This window comes from Cryptomeria japonica, chromosome 4, assembly GCF_030272615.1.
Source record: "Cryptomeria japonica chromosome 4, Sugi_1.0, whole genome shotgun sequence".
In the NCBI taxonomy this organism is placed as follows: domain Eukaryota; kingdom Viridiplantae; phylum Streptophyta; class Pinopsida; order Cupressales; family Cupressaceae; genus Cryptomeria; species Cryptomeria japonica.
The window spans coordinates 516,508,433-516,525,502 of NC_081408.1; the positions used below are offsets into that span (position 1 = coordinate 516,508,433).

The 17,070-nt window shown below is 39.6% G+C and overlaps 1 protein-coding gene across 1 annotated transcript in view; it reads right to left on the reverse strand.

Moving 5' to 3' along the window:
* Positions 1–5,404: 5,404 nt before the first annotated feature.
* The window catches only part of LOC131031234 (protein TAB2 homolog, chloroplastic), a 36,638-nt gene continuing 24,972 nt past the window's right edge, over positions 5,405–17,070 (reverse strand). The window contains exon 3 of the mRNA XM_057962282.2: positions 5,405–5,599. Within this exon, the coding sequence (XP_057818265.2) occupies positions 5,405–5,599 (195 nt within the window). The remainder of the gene's footprint in view (positions 5,600–17,070) is intronic.

Here is a 17,070-nt window from a genome sequence, read left to right on the forward strand (position 1 = left end):
TGGTGAAGGTGAATTCTTGCAAGAGCAACAGCCATCTACTTACCCGACCTTGGATGATCAATTTATTTACCAAGTACATTAGTGCCTGATGGTCCACGTAAAACGTGAACGAGGTAGCCAACAAGTAGTGATGAAAATTTTGAACGACGTACACCATCCCGAGCGCCTCCCTCTCTGTTGTACTGTAGTTTCGTTCGACCCTCAACAAAAGCCAGCTGGCGAAGAAGACGGGGTGATCCAGTCCCTGTGTCCCCACTTGTGCGAGGGTGGCCCCAATGGCAAAGTTAGAAGCATTGACGTGTACGTGAAACTCTTTATTCCAATCCGGGTACACCAAGATTGGTGCACTCACCAGTCGATCCTTTAGTTCCTTGAAGGCTCCTTCCTGCTCCCTACCCCACACGAACGGCTCCCCCTTCCTTGTCAGCTTGTCTAGGGGCAAGGAGACTTGCGCAAAGCCTTTGATGAATCTCCGGTAGTAGCCAATGTGGCCTAAAAATGACTTCACCCTGTTACATTCATCAGACTCTCCATATTGATGATCATCCCTATCTTGTTTGGGTTTGTCTTTAGTCCTTCTTTACAAATAATGTGGCCAAGGAGCTTTCCCTGTGGTACCATAAACCTGCACTTCTTCGGGTTAAGAGTTAGCCTAGATTTCCGACACCTCTCCATACATTCTCCGAGTGCCTTCAGATGAGTGTCTTGATCACTGAAAATAGACCAGTCATCCAAGAACGCCCTGAAGTTCCCCACGGACATTTTGTCGAAGATGTGCAAATTTATTCTCTGGAAGGTTGTCGGTGCATTACATAGCTCGAAGGGCATGCAATTGTAGGCATACACCCCCTCTTCCACCACAAATGTAGTCGTTAGCTTATCTTCTTCCACAATACTTATCTAATTGTATCCTGAGAACCCATCCAGAAACATGTATATCTCGTGACCAGCTACTTCCTCCAAGATGTTGTCTGTGAATTGGATTGGGAATCGATCTTTGATTGTTACTGCGTTTAGGTACCTGAAGTCTACGCATATCCTTATCTAGTTAGCCTCCTCCTTGAGAGAAATGACTATTGGGGAGACCAAGTCACTTGTCTCCACCTTAAATATGATCCCAGCCTCCAACATTTTGTTGATTTCCTCATTCACCTTGGCCGCGTAGTTCTCTTTCATTCTATATGGTCTCCTCCGTACAGTTTGGGCTCTTGGTACGACGGATACGCAGTGTAAGCACAATTTCGGAGGTACCCCCTTCAAGTCCTTGTAAGTCCAAGCAAAGAAGTCTTTGTACTCCAGGAATATCCTGAAGACTGTCGGCTTCAATACGGGGTTCCAATCATCCCCTAAGAGTATCACCTACGGGTCTTCGTCCTTGCCTAGATTGATTTTTTTCACATCACTTTCCTCATACTTGATAGGTTTATCACGTTCAAACCGGTGGGCTGGTGTGTCATCCACCCGTGCCACCCCTTCCTGGTACCTACCGTACTCCGGGGGAAAAGACTGCTCTTCTGTACCGCCACTTGATTCCCCAATCTCGTATATTTGCAGCATGTGGCACTCCAAGTGGAAGACCTCGTAGTCCTCCATCTGCCAATGGAACAGTCTAGCCAATGAACTAGTTTCATCTTCAGAGCATCCGTCCAGTTCTAGCACTCCTTCCCCGTTGGGTTCCATCCCTCCTCTGTCTCCTTCGGAACCCCACTCCCATCTATTTGAGTCCTCTGAGTCGGAATCAAACGACGCAAGCTCCGCTGACGACCTGGTTCCTCAGGTCAATCACATACTTATGGCCTTCACTCTCAATCGAGAGTGTATTCTTCTTCCAGTTATGATTGGCTCTAGCCATGATCACCCATCCCTTCCGAGAAGGGCATCGTACCCTTTCCTCTCCAGTGGAATGACTACGAAGTCCAAAAGGAATTGTTGTGTCCCAATCACCACCTTTTGTGCCATGAGAGGCTCAAGGGGTTTGATGTCGTGTTGATCTGCACTGACGAGGTGGAATGTTGGTGGCCAGAGGGTAGGCTTGCCAAGACCCTTCCAAGTTTCTTCTGGTAGTACGTTGACACCAAACCCACCATCCACAATGGTGTTTGTAAGCTTATGTCCCATTATCTCCACCTCCACCACGGCAGGTTTTCGTCCAATGCTTACTGTGAGCAGCATAGGGTCTGTGGCATCCGTTCTAAGTTCTGTCACTGGAAGCGTACTAGGTGGTTCTATTGCCGTTTGGTGTTTCTGGTCAGCAGTGGTGTCACCGGCTGCATTTGTCAAGGCCATCCTCAACTGCGGCATGGTTTGTAGGAGGTCGGATACCCGTACGGGTATAGTGGTCTGTAACATCTGCTTAATGATAGTTTTTTCCGGTCTCGACCGAAGTGGAGTACTGGCAGCTGGGTGCGAGGCCCTCCGTTCTTCTGCCATCGCGCGTTCAATGTCTGCCCTGGCCTCTTGGAGTCTTTCCTTCTCTGTGCGAGGGTCAGGGTACGTGGCTTTCTTACTTTGCAATCTTGTGATTGCCAAGACACTCTCCTCCAGTTCCTTTACCTCCAGCATATTCACCCCTTTTTGCTTTGGACACTCTGTGTCCTCGTGATTTCCCGAACTGCACCATTTGCATAGCAAACTCCCCACACTATCTCCATTTTGACATTCTCGTGCAAAGTGACCCCATTCGTTGCATTTTTGGCATTGGATCATGGGTCGTCCTTTTGCGTCGTACTAAATTCTACTCCTCGGCGTGTTATGCCGGTTGTTTCGGTACCCACCAGGAGAGGTGTCCGAGTTTGCTATCGGCTTCGGAGGTGTCGCTGACGGTGTGACTTGGTCGGGTTGGGTGTAGAGCACTTGGCTACTCCGTGCTTTCAAGTTTTACGGGCATTCCTTGATGGAATGTCCCATTCCTTGGCAGATATCACAGAAGGGTTTTCGATGGCAACTCCCCCTAGTATGCCCTTTTGTCTTACAGTCGGTGCACTATAGTTCCTTTCCTTCCTTGCCATTTTCTTTGTCAGCCTTTAGTTCTTTCATCATCTTCATCATATCCCTTCGAAGTGCTTGTACGGTCTTAGATTCCCCGTCCCTGTCTTCATCTGTACTATCACCATCACTCACCCAGCGCTTCCTTCAAGATGTCTTACTTTCACTCTCAATATCCATCGTGTGGTTGTATGCTTCGTCATACGAGGGCGGAGGGACCACCTTCATCTTCCGTCTAAGGGACGATACCAGTCCTTCGACAAACCATCTCTTCTTCAGGCCATCAACCGGCTGGTTCTCCATTTTGTTGAGTAGTTCCCTCAACCTTCTATTGTAGGCCCACACATTTTCACTTTTTCCCTTCTTGGTATTGTACATCTCCGCCACGATTTCATTGTCATCTCGTAGGAGTTTAAACTCCTCTGGGAAAGCCTTCTTCAAAATTGTTCCATGATGTTTTATACTGGGCATCCAAGTCCGTATACTAGTCAATTGCTATTCCTTGCAGGGTGGCCGGAAATGCCTTCAAACAATAATCATGGTCGTCTTGGCCATTTGCCTCCCAAATGGTCACGCATGTCTTACAATGTCGTACAGGGTCCTCTGACCCGTCACCCATGAATTTTGGGAGCTTTTGTTTCTCTAGAGTGTGTGCCATTCTCTTTGTCTGGAGGGTTTTATGTAGCACCTGGAAGTTATTATATGTCTGGAAGGTATTATGTGTCTGGAAGGTACCGTATGCGTTTGACCTGGTTAGAGCCCCGTCCGCATGGCTTTGGTCACCCTCGCTCCTATAGTCCCTCCTTCCCGGGGTTTCTGGTTCTGACCCTCCTATTTTGGTTTCCTCCGTCAAGGACAAATTCCCAATGCGAGATAATGTCGTTTCAAAAATATTGGCGATCTCCTCGTGCAGATCCCGTACCGCCTCCTCTCCTTGTTCAGAATACTCTGACAGACTGCTCTGCGATTCGGCTTCAAAGTCTTCTTCACTCGACGTCGAGTGTGGGGCCTGGTCGACAAGATCCTCCTCCGCTACGTCTGGAAGTGACAGGTTCTTGGCGACCTCCTCCAACTCCTTCCACGTACACAGTCTCTGTCTCTCCCGACTACGACTCACACTCCGACTTCTGCTACGTTTCTCAGGGCTCCTTGAGTCAGCAACTTCCCTTAGCCATCGTCTCCGCTCATCCTGTTCTTTTATGTGGAGGGATCTTCGTACAGTTCCCTCGTCTACTCCCTCGATGGTAGTGGTACGTCTGTCTTTGTTTGGCCGTAGGGGCATTAAGTGTAGAGGCTACGGCGTCAGCTTATATCCCTTTCCTCTTCCTCCTTATGGTTCCACTCTTCGTACCTTTGGAGTACTTGTTGGCGACGGAGTTCCCGTGCAGTTTCCTCTCTTCGGTCTTGGAGTGCAATCAAATTTCTAGCGAGCAACCTTGGAATACTTCCAAGCAGATCAAAGATGGGAGTGTTGACGGTGAGTTCACCACGTACCATGCCTTCAGAGACGGCTCTCTCCTGAGCCTCCCTCTGCACGTACTGCGTGACCAACACGTCCCACAACTCTACCAAGTGTGTCGTCAACTGATCCTCTCGTGCCTCTTCCTCAGTACTTTCTTCGTGTGTGTCACTGTCTACGACAGTTAATTGTTGGTTGAATGGCCAGCCCATTAATTCCTTCCGCCTGCAACCATAGTTATCTCCAGGTTCGTACAGGCAACGGCGCCAAAATATTTGTTCCCTACTGTGAATGGTTTAAGTTCCAGAATGAATCACGAATAAGCACAGAACATATACCAACAATACAGCTATGCAAGTAACATTCATATGGCAGAAAGATGTTCTTTATTGCATTCTCCAAAATATTCAATACATCCCGGGGTTCCCTTACATGGCAATATATACTAACTAACGGTTGGCGGAAGTACCAACCGTTACAACTAACACGGGAACCCACACGGCCGACTCCAAACATAACAAAAAGACATAACAATAACTTAAAGTTTTATTCCCTAATTACGGCCTAACACACAGTTCCTTAGTGATTGGGAGGCCAGTATCTACCCTACCCCAGTAAGTATTCACTTGGCTTGTATCATTGGGTTCTAAGTTCACATGAGCCAAAATTTAACAAAATTTGACAGATTCAAGAAAGAATTATTTCTTGAATATTTAAGAAACAAAAAGAAAGCGTGTAATGTCCTAAAATAATCATAAAATATTAAGGAGACAATTATATGCAAGAATGTTTAATACAGAAAATAAGGAGTGCATTAGGGATCACCTCATGTCTATTCTGAAGGAAAGTATTGTAATAAATAAGAAAGATTTCATGAAGATATGTCCTAAAGGAAATAAACAATTAAGTTCCACATGAAATGCCTATCTACCAAAAGACAAAAGCCTGAAAACAGAATCCTCAAATCAGAAAATGAATAGCACCTGCCAAAGACAATTGAACAAAAGCCCACTTCTCCCCATAGAGGTTATCAGGTAAGTCCATTGGAAAAGGCTGTTCTATTGACAGAAGAGGTTTTGCCCCTTCCTGAAATCCTGGATGGCGCATATACACAGGTTCGTACCGCTCCTCCAGCAACTGAACCAATGATAGACACTGAAAAAGTAACAGTCAAGCTAAGAAACAGTAATTAAATAGCCTCTAAAGGAGTCACTGAAACAAAAACATGCTACAGCGTTTCCCAGAGAACTTAATGTTAGCAGTATTCTAAATGCAGATATATAGATGCTGGTAAATAAACAACTCATTGCAACAAACCAAAGTTTGACTTATTTCAACAACACTAGCATATTTAGTGCACAATAAGCTAAATGAAATCATACATTATAACAGAACCACAGGTTCTGACTACAAATCTGCATGTAATGAAAACAAGCACAAGGAAGCACTGGAAGTTTGCATATCCTACATAGATATAAGCTTTATTTGCATGGCATGATGATAAAAATTAAGCCTTAAATAGAAATATCCATAGAAGGGACCACCTCAAACTCATAAGGTGATTTTTGGTAGCCATATTTTGTTTTTTTAAGAACACTAGGCACACATAATTATCATTACATGATTCATAAACTTGAAAAAAAAAGTGTTAAAAATCCGTCTTTTATTTAGTTAGTTGTAAATAGGAAATTGTTCAACCATAGAAAATCACCTAAGAATTCTAATATGCCTCCTCATACATTAGTCCACTATCATGCTTGTAACTGTTACATTTTCAACAATATAACAGCTTAAAATTCAACTGAAGAATCTTTCTTAAATTAAAGAATCCTAAATAGAAATGTATACAAGAATTTATTAATATAGTATTAAGAAAGATTATTCTAATCCAACAAAGGAGAAAATGAATTGTAGTTTCTATTTAAGAACCTACAGTATTTCTGTTTTTGTTCAACACATAATCATGTCTTGCATTTGCCCCACAATCTGTTGCCTTATGACTAGAATGATTACAAAAAAAGTAATCACCAATCACCAAAGAAATAACTTTACAACTTGGTCATATGAGGCTGTTTGGAGGGGATGATATTCTGAAACCCTTGTTATCCTTGCTATTTTTCTGATGAATATCCTCTTCTTTCTTCTTACTTCCCCCATATTGATAGACCCCTTGAGTGCATCCGTATGGCTTTTAGGCTTTTCTACACTTATCATCTTTGGTGGTTTGGTAGCCTTTGGATTCTAATCTTCTTTAGCATTACTTTAATCTTCTTCATAACCAAGACCACTCTTAATGAATGGTGACGTTGGCATTTAATGATGTCATATATGATTATAGTACTCTTCTCAAACTTTAAGCTTCTATTCGGTTGAGCAGCAGTTTTCTCCAATTCCTTCCTCAAGGAAACAATTTCAAACTCTAGCTTCTCACAATCATCTTCCTTTGTCTTCAGCTAAGTTCTTACCACCTCTTCTATCCTCTGTGCTCTTCTAGTTGAATCTTTAGGTTGATGATCTTATTAGATTCCTCAAGGCTTTGTGACATTTTTTCTTTTGAATCACAATCCTTTTCTTCATAGTTCTGAAGCTGCAATTTTTGTTTCATATTATTTTTCTTAACCTTCTTGATCTCACTTAAAGCACAAATGAGTTCTTCTTCAAGATTCACTTCTTCAATTTCAGGATCGTCCTCCTCTTCTGAATCCATCTATTTTTTCACACAATTGTCTTCACCTTCCATGACATCAACCCTTATTTCTGCTGCCATGAACAGAGTTTCTTCTCTATCACTGTCTGAGACACTTTCATTACTCTCCTTAGATGAGTTGTCCCTTTTTGAATAGAGGCTCTCCTTGTGTTTATGGAAGTTCTTCCTTTTGTATTGATGATGTCTACTCCCTTTCTTCTTGTTATGATCTTCATTGAACTATTATCATTTTCTGCATATAGACACTTAGCAGCAAAATGTCCTATTTTACCACAATTAAAACATTTAAATGGTAGCTTGCCTTTGTATTTGCCAGATCCTTTCTTTAGCTTTCTCATGCTTCCTCTACATCTAACTCACAGCTTGATTCAAGGTCTTCATTCTTCACCTTCTTCGAAGCTTTGAGGGTTGCTTCTCACTTTGATGGCTTCCCTTTTCTAGTCCTCATTTCATATGTCATGAGAATCCCATGCAATTCATCCATTGTTAATGTATCCAGGTCCTTCATTTCTTCAATGGCAGAAAATTTTGCATCAAATCTCAAGGGGAGAGACCTTAGCACCTTTTGCACAATCATTGAATCTTCAACCTTTTCACCAAGCCTTTGATGGTGTTCATGATTTCATCCACACAAAGGAGATAGGTTGCAGTATTTTCTTCATCTTTCATTTTCAAGCTCTTGAATTGCCTTCTATGGGTTTGGAGCTTAGTCTTCTTAACTTTGTCATCGCCTTCATAGATGTTCTTAAGTTTGTCCAAAATTTCTTTTGCCGATTTACAATACATCGCCTTGACAAACTCTGATTTTGATAAACAACACAAGATAGCATTCATAGCTTTACATTATTTTTACTAGCCTTCTTTCCAAACAGATCCATTGGTGGATGATGGAGCTACATAACCACTCACTACTGATTGCCAAATGTCAAAACAAAGAGCCATAAGATAAGTTTGCATCCTTATGCTCCATAATGCATAATTTTTTTCGTCAAACAATGGATCTCTATTTAAGGAGAAACTTTCTTGACTAGCTTGTTGTCCATATTTTTGTATTCATAAAATCGGACAGCCCCTTTAAAAATTTTGTTCAAAAATGAAGATTTTACTCTAAGACACACTTTCAAGGCGAAATTTTTGCTCCTTTCTGAACTAGACTAATCTTTGGTTCACCCTTGATCCACGTTTCAAATTCCATCGCCTTCCGAGTTCGTTTGCTATGTATTTCCTTCAAAATTGAGTTTTTTCCTCTTGACTGCGAGTGGGAAATTTTCCTTCTTTTGCAAGTTAAGAGTTTCCTTTTCTTTTCAAGTTGTAGGAGTTTTTTCTAGCAATTACAAGTGAACTTTATAAAAGACTTGTAACTTGTAACTTTCTTTTTATTTTCCATATCCCCCTTTTTAGTCTTTTAAGTTGTAGGAACTTTTGGTCAAATTACAAGTAAATTTAAAATTTAAAAAGTTCCTATTTTCTTTTTAAGTGGTAATAGGGATTTAAAAATCCGACTGCAAGTGTTTTAGTTCTTTTTGTGTTTTTATTTGTTATTGCTTCTCCAAAACCCGACCACATTTTTGGCATCGATTTGTGCCTTTCTTGGTGGAATCTGACCCAAGTATATGCATTCTTAGTTGGATTCGGTTATCATCTTGGCTACGATTTTGGGGGATCGATGGTTGTTGCCACGTTTGGCACACGTTTTGCATATTAGTGTGAAGTGTTTTGCTCCGTTTCTTGTTGTGTATGCTCCGCATTTTGGGTGCACATTTTCCGCCATGGTTGCCACGTTTGGCACACGTTTTGCATCTTTCATTCATTGAAGAGTGTTTGGCATCTAACGTAAGTCTCCTTCCAAGCTGTTTTTTTGTGAAATGAGTTAAATGCAAAACCGATTTGTTTGCTGCTTGGGATACCAAAGTGGTGGCTTCTTCACCTATTTATAAGAGCATTACAGTTTCTCCCAAGCTTATTTGCTTTGATCTAGGGCATTCTTCAAGCAAGGTATGTGTATTTTCAGTTTCATTTTGCTTTCTTTTTGGTGGTTGTTAGTTTCTTGTTTGCTCATGTATTGTAAATATCTTGCTCTTGCTTGAATTCGGATTTTAGAATGTTCTTCCCAATTGATAAGTCATTTGCATAGCAATTTGTGAATGTGTAAGATTTTCACCTTTTTTTATTTTTCCTATTTACTTGTATTCGGGTTTTTAAAACCCAATTACAAGTAACATTGGTTGTGTTGACCTTCCCTTTGGTAAAAAGAGTTAACCTTCTTTTTACAAAAATTACAATGTTAAGAATTGCTTTGAAGCTCATTTGCTCTAAATTCGGGTTTTACAAATCAGATTGCAAGTTGAGTTTTTCCCATTTTCCAAATCACCAAGACAAAGATGTCCTCCATATTTATCCATGGTCATCCAAGTTTGCCATCATTGGTCAAAATCACTCTTTCCATCATGTCATAACTTCTACTCTTGCCATTACATCCATTTGTCCCACTTTCATTTATTTTTCTCATTATAAGCTTACTTGTAATCGGGATTTTAAAACCCGATTGCAATTACGTCTTCACAGGAGTTTTTCCCCTTTCCCATACTTGCAATATGTCTTCCAAGATCCGATAAAGCCTCTTGTTTGTTCATCACTCCTTCTCCAAGAGCTTTAGCGCTAGGGTTTGAGTTTTTCCCATTTGAAGAAGATCATATGGCTTTTTCAGCAGATCGTGATTTTGCATTGACACTTCTGGATTTTCATCGCAGCGTTACGGATTCTTGTTCAATAACCGATTTACCAACATCATCTTCCCAAAAGAAGATAGAAGTAAAATATGACAAATATCAGAATGCGATCTCTCCTTCTCAAGTCTCTTCTTCATTGGATGAGATTAAGGATACAGAAATCAGACATGTGGATATGTCAGATTTCCTTAAGAGGATTAAAAATCCTGTGGATCACAACATGCAGCGCTTGCTGGATAGTCATATTCATCTTGCCTCCTCTTTCCCAATGGCTGCCCTAGAGCTGTAATTCGTTCTTGCTTGTGCCGCTCACTTTAATCAAGAGACCAGAACTATTAGAGATGATGATGGAGAAATGATTATCCGCCTTGATGTTGAAACTATCGAAAAAAAATTCAAAATACCTACAGCCGAGGTTTATGTAGAAATCTCAAAGGAAAGTGCAGCGGAATACTATATGAAGAGGGAGAAGGAATGCAAGCGTCATATCAACAAGTGGATTCAGGAACCACGAACCTGTCTTACCCGGTGGGCTAAGTTGTTTCGTTGTGACTTCAAATGAGAGATTGGTGATACAATCACTCTTTTGAGTAGGATCATGGGTTTAGAGCATTCTTGATGTCTTTGAACCATGGATGTATCAATTCATTGTACTCATCAGACAGTCCCAGCACATCTTTTGGGGTGAAATCATTAGTGATGCTTTGTGTGAGCAGCTTGCCAAAGTTCCTACCACTTTGACCTTCTACATGAACTCATATTTGGTGTATATAGCAGCATCACTTAGACATTTCCTTGGTCTTTCTACCAAGGGTGATCGCTTGCTTGTGCTTGTGTGGGATTATTATGATCAGCTACCTTTGAGACCTAGCAGGTTGCATTACAGGAGAGTTCAAGATGCTTTCTATGGTCGCTACATGTGTTTATTTGATAAAACATTCAAGAATAGAAGGGTGTGGTTAATGAATATGGTTGTCTTTTCCTTTAATTCCCAACTTTTACTTATATAAGAGTTGGATGCTACAGTGGAAAGCCTTACATGCTTCCAAGATACCCAACCGATAAAATCATTCTCATGGAATTGGGAAGACAACTCATGGCAGTTCATGCGCAACAATCAATTCGACATAAGGCTGGAATGGGGATATCTTCAAGTACCCCATTGCAGATTGGTCGATATTCTCTCATGACATCCACAAAGGCTAAAGCTATGGAGACTAAGATGCAGGAGATCAAACTCAAAAGGTTCAAAGAAAGGGCAAATTTTGATTACCGAAGCATGAAAGGAAGGATTAAGATGTCCTTCATACATGTGAATCGCATAGAGGACATCTGGATTGATCTTCGCAAGGAAGAGGAGATTCGTAGGATGGACTATTGCAGGCTCACACTTGAGCAAATTGTTGCCTTGAACCTGGTAAGCATCCCTTAAGGAATGATTGATGATGGAAATGTACTTGATTCCGAGTATGTTGAAAAAAGAGTTAATGAAGCAACACTTCCATCGATTCAATGGTCACATAAGGAATGTACCTCTATCCTAGACAGATTTCAACCTATTTTGGCTAACACCAATGCTTGGCTCAAAAGCAATGGTGTTAGACTCATCAAGATTAAGATTGGAAAAGAAGATGATTCTACGGGGCCTGTCAGACGCAAGTCTGAAATCAAAATTGACAAGGAAGGTGCATCATCTTCTAGTACACGAATCAAGTTGAGAGTTAGCAGAGCAATGGTACTTCCTCCTGAAGAAGTAACAGTTCAAGGAAAAGAGAAGCCTCAGCTTCATATTCAAATCATTGATTTTGAAGATCCAGAGGAAGAACAGCAGCAAGATGATGCTCCTAAGTCCACAACTTCGGAGTCTCCTCATTAAGTTCCTTCTCAGATTCCTCTCAATGTACCTATGTCTCCTCTTGACACTAATGTGGATTCTTTTTCCACCATTCACATTGCTCCTGTTCCATTGAGTGTGTCTGCTCTGAGGGTCATTCCAATTTCAGCTTCGGAGCCATCTCTTGATCACTCACATGAGGACTTGTTAAATGTTTTCAAGGAGAATCCTGCATATGTCTCTTTGCCCAATTTGTCGCTAACAGAAATTGATACTTCTGCTATCAATTTCGACAAGTTCTTGATGCAATCTTCACATCCTTTGGTTATTGAGCAGGCAATAGTTGTTGTTCAAACAGAAACTTCTCCCAGGGTGACAACTGTAGTTCAAACAAAACCTACTTCTTCATCACCCCCAGCTGTTTCTGAGGCAGATTCAATGGCTTTACCTCCATGGCTAAGCTCTTTCACTCCTAAAAGAAAGAAGTAGGAAATTTCTCTTGATATCTTTGATTTTCAGCAACTTAAACAATCCAAACCCAAGGCTGCTAAAAGAGCTAAGATAGTTTCGAGAGTGACTGTTGATAGCAACAAGATGAAAGTTGCATAAATTGTTGAACCAATTGTGGATAAGCCTCATGAAGAGATACAAGCTTCTGACTACAGAATCACAAGGGTGGAACTAGGTAAACAAACACATGCAGTTGTCATGCATGATGCTCAGCATTCGGTGACTTCATTGGTGCAACGGTATGATGAACTCTTAACAAAGAAAGACAAGCTGGAAGAGGAGAATTTGCAGCTTATCTTAGTAATTCAGAGAATCACCAAGTCTTCCAAAGAAGGGACCAATCCTTCAACGTCTTTCAATTCAAAAGAATCAGTCCGAGAAGTTGAACAACCTGCTCAGAAAGTGCAAGCACTCGATTCTTGGGTAGATCAGATTTCTGATCTATGTGCTCGGGTTTTGAAGGAAGTATTCCAGGTAATGGTCAAGCTGGAAATGACCAAGGGGAAATTGAACCAAACTTCTGAAGTTTTCAAATAGAATCTAAAAAAGATTGAAATCAACTTGAGAGTTTGGCACAGGATGCCACAAGAAAAGATGAATGTTTTACAAGAGAATGGCATTGTTCCTACTAGAACTATGTGATTTGGAATTTGGAGAACTTCTAAAGAATAAATCCCTTGTTCCGAAAGCACTCATTGAAGAAATTGATGATGCCTTGAAATTGCGTATGGAAATGGTACAAGATATTGTTTCTCATTGTGAGAAAGTTTCTTGTAAGATTGTAAATCAGGGTGGGGAGTTGTTGTCAGAAGAAGATATTCTCTCAGATTTGAGAAGAAAGATTCATCAAGAGTGGGAAGATGAACAGTTTTCAGTTGCATCAATTCAAGCTTTGGTGAAATACCAAATCTTTTTGCAGGAAATTCAAACCACTCTTGGGAAGCATAGTCTTGCGATTCTTAGTAGTTGTTATCAAAATGGTTATTGTTGCTAAGAATACCCATGAGCCAAATCCTGATGAGTTGCAAGGAATTATTCAGAAGTTTAAAGGATACATGGCCAAGCATGCTGCTATATAAGTGTTTTGGACACTTAGTTTTAAATTCAGAATTGTAGTTTTCCTTTCGACAAGTTTACTTGTAAGAACAATTTTGTAATTGCAAGTTAATTCATCACTTGCACTTTTGTAATTACAAGTAAGTTGATTACAAGTCAATTTAGAATAGGACTTGTAATTTTGAATAAGTCTTAGTTAGTTGTTGAATGGGTCCAAGTTAGTTGGAAACCTCCCTTCTTTTTCTCAAGGCTCCTCTCCTATAAATACTTGAGGGCGTCTATTGTAATTTTTATCTTTGGAAAGCAAGCAAGTAAACTCTGCCAAAATTTACAGCAAGAAAGACTTTGTGCTTTTTTTTATGTGTAAATTGAAGTTGAAAGGAATAGAATCAAATCATTCAAGGCTTTAGACTTTGTGCTGAATCTCTTGAGTTTTGTATTCAATATTGCCCTTCTTGCATGTGATTCTTGAGAGCTTAATCAAATTTGTCTTACAGACTTTGTGCTGCAAATATTGGAGATTAATATAGATTAAAGTAAGGTTCTTATTGAGGGAGGTTGTAGAACTTTGTGTCTACACTTGTTCTTGAAATAAGTTAGAGTAAAAATTGATTTTATGTTAAGAAATAGCAGTGAGACTTTGAGTTCACACTAGTTCTTATTGTCTTGTGTTAAAAGTGACAATATATTTCAGACTTTGTGTTGTTGTATCTTGTACTTGTTCTTATTATCATAAAAGGGTAGATAGGATTGCAAATATTCAAGACTTTGTGCTTGATATTGTTTTCCCGTCCCAGAGGAAGTGACGGAAGTCTTTGGTCTTTCAAGAAACTTCATTTCCTCTCTCTTATTTTATTGTACAAGTTATTGCTAATATTTGTTTCTAGTTGCTATTCTTTTCAATGAAGAGAATAGAATATAGTTTTTCTTGAAAAAAAAAGAAGGACTGTTGTCTCACCCATTTTTAGTTTTAGTTTAGTTTGTAGATAGGGGGAGCCTTCCCTAAATTAGAAGAGTATCATACTCACACACTGTGGCTGAAACCACAATTTTGCACATCCCCCAAGTGTACAAAATTTCCAACCAACATAGCCTTGTGTGCTCCCAAGATCTACCTTCTAGCAGTTAGACAATTTCTAAAGGAACTCGCTCTGATAACAATTGATGAGCACACACTTATACTAAGAGGGGATGGGTGAATCAATATAAGATAGTCTTTTACTTATATAAAAATTTAAACACAATAATAACAAACACACAAGATCCACACAATTAATACCACAAGATTTATGTGAAAACTCTTTCGGGGAAAAACCACGGAAAAAAACTGCTTGGATCTACTATCCGAATCTAGCCACAACAAGAATAAAATGATTTTACAATATTTGCAGGCACTAACCCACTGGAGACACCAGTCCCCACTACAGAATTTGCAGGCATCAATCCCTACAACTAAGCACCAACTCAGCAAGAGACACCAATCTCTTCTTTTAAGAGGCACCAACCTCTTCTGCAAAATTCACCTTTTGTATGTTGTTTCTTCAACGAATGATGAATATTTTTTGCACTTAACACACTTCACAAAATCTACTTTGTATTAAATCTACTTTTCTTTGTATTCAAATGATCAAACACTTTCTCCCACATCATACTTAAAAACAAGCTTCACCTTTTTATACCCCTTTGAGCACCAAAATTAATTACATAAAAAACATAAGTTGGCCCTATAAAATAAAACATAATAATAAAATTCCATAAGTCGGCCTCCAATTGAAGCCAATATAACAACCAATCTCACTCTTGCTTGAACAAAACAACCTTTAACATCAATGACTACATTTCCAACAATATGCCTCCTCATACATTAGACTATTAGCATGCTTGTAACTGTTACATTTTCAGGAATATCATTTGCTATTATGGCTCTCTATTTTGCAGATCATTTTGCTTTTGCATCCTTAACATCTAAAGTAGATGCAATGGATTGTTGACGATGGACATACAGCCTTTGGTTTCTACTCACTTGTGTCATTGTCAACTTCTAAGCAATAACATGAAGTTCAAAAGATCTTGTATTCTTCAAGTTGCCAATGGAGCAGTCCAATATCTAAGTGATCACCCTCTGAACATTCCTCTCACTATGGAATTCCTTTCTCAATCGATTAAAATACCCCATTGTCATAGGCTTCTTCTTCAAAGTCTACCACCCCTTCACTTATGGCCTGTGTCTTTGACCTACATTGATACACTTTCCTTTGTTGTCCATGGTTACACTATCCTTTCCAATTATCACAGAAGTATGTGAAAGTGGTGACTCAACAAGGCTCATATGCTGGTCCAAGCAGGAAGATAACCACAAAATATATAACAAAATTCTGATCTCCAATATCCAATTTTGTACAATAGGACTCCAAGTGGTTCAACTCATATTGATCTGACATAGGCAATCTAGAACTCAACAGCAATAGTCTTGCCTTACCCAATTTATGCGAGGTATCCTCATATGAAACCATCACACCCGATCCTTTGTCTACAATTATATTTGTTCAAGTACTACAATTATATCCATGTTAAAAGTTACAAGTCAGTCCACTTTCACGATAGGGGCTGCAGGGTTAACCAATATGGTCAAGATCAAACTTTTTAAATTCAGCAAGCAGGGATTAGTTTGCCTAACATTTCCTACAGGTCTGCTACAATCTGCAACACATTTGTTACCTTGGGCTCCTACTGATGTTTACCATACCAGGTCTGCAAATACAAGATTTGATAGGCCATGGCTACCTTCACACTTTGTTTCTCTCATTTATCAGGTTAATATGAATTAAAACAAGCCTAATTTTATTTCATTTTCCATGTCCTAGGTTTCCTCTTGGACTCCAAGCTCCACTGCTTTTATGTGGCAAAGTTTGGGAAAGTCGCCTCTCTTGCTTAGTTTAAGGTGCAGCCACAGTTGTTTCTTCTCTCCCCAACTGCACCAGAATTAATTTAGTATTGTGCTTCCTGAGGTAATTATTTTTGAAATGGTCTCATTGTCCACAAAACTGACACAAGACCTTCTTTTCATCTTTTTAATTGTCTTCTCACCACACCTTTTCACCATTTATTTTATAAACGTGCTGATAGATTCAAGCTTTTCTCTTTTTATTCCTCCAATTATATTTAAATATCATGCTTGCATTGTCTTCTCTCCATAGTTTCTTTGTAGCTTTATGCTTCTGCAAAAGAGATTGATTGTACCAGCTCATCTGAGATTGACAATTTTGCATGAATCCTTCGATAAGCCATCTCTTTCTTGATCCTCCAATAGAGGCTTTTTCAAATGTACCAGTCAATTCATTTAATCTTCTATTTTAAGCATGTATTCTAACTATCCTTACATTTTTTGTAAATTTAATATTGTTCTGCTAAAATTATGTATGTGATATGCAGATTCTGCACTCAGGTTTGAAATTAGTTGTCTAAATTAAGCTTCAATTGAACCTGCAACTTTGAGTGCAATAACCTGCACACAAAAGCTTCTTAAAGTACAACAAACAATGAATAAAAATTGAGACCAGAAGATATCACTTCCTATCTGAAAAATATTTTATAATTTTGAGTTTTTTGTGTATTACAAAAGTGTGTGCAAAGTCCTAAATAGACCTCATAACTTGGAAAAAAAATACTTTTTAGGTAACTTCATCACAAAGAAACCCACCAAAACTAAGCTTATAATACTCAGAATAAAGCAAAAAGAAAAAGAAAATAGCACCAAAAAATAAAGATAAAATCTGCACCTAAAAATAAC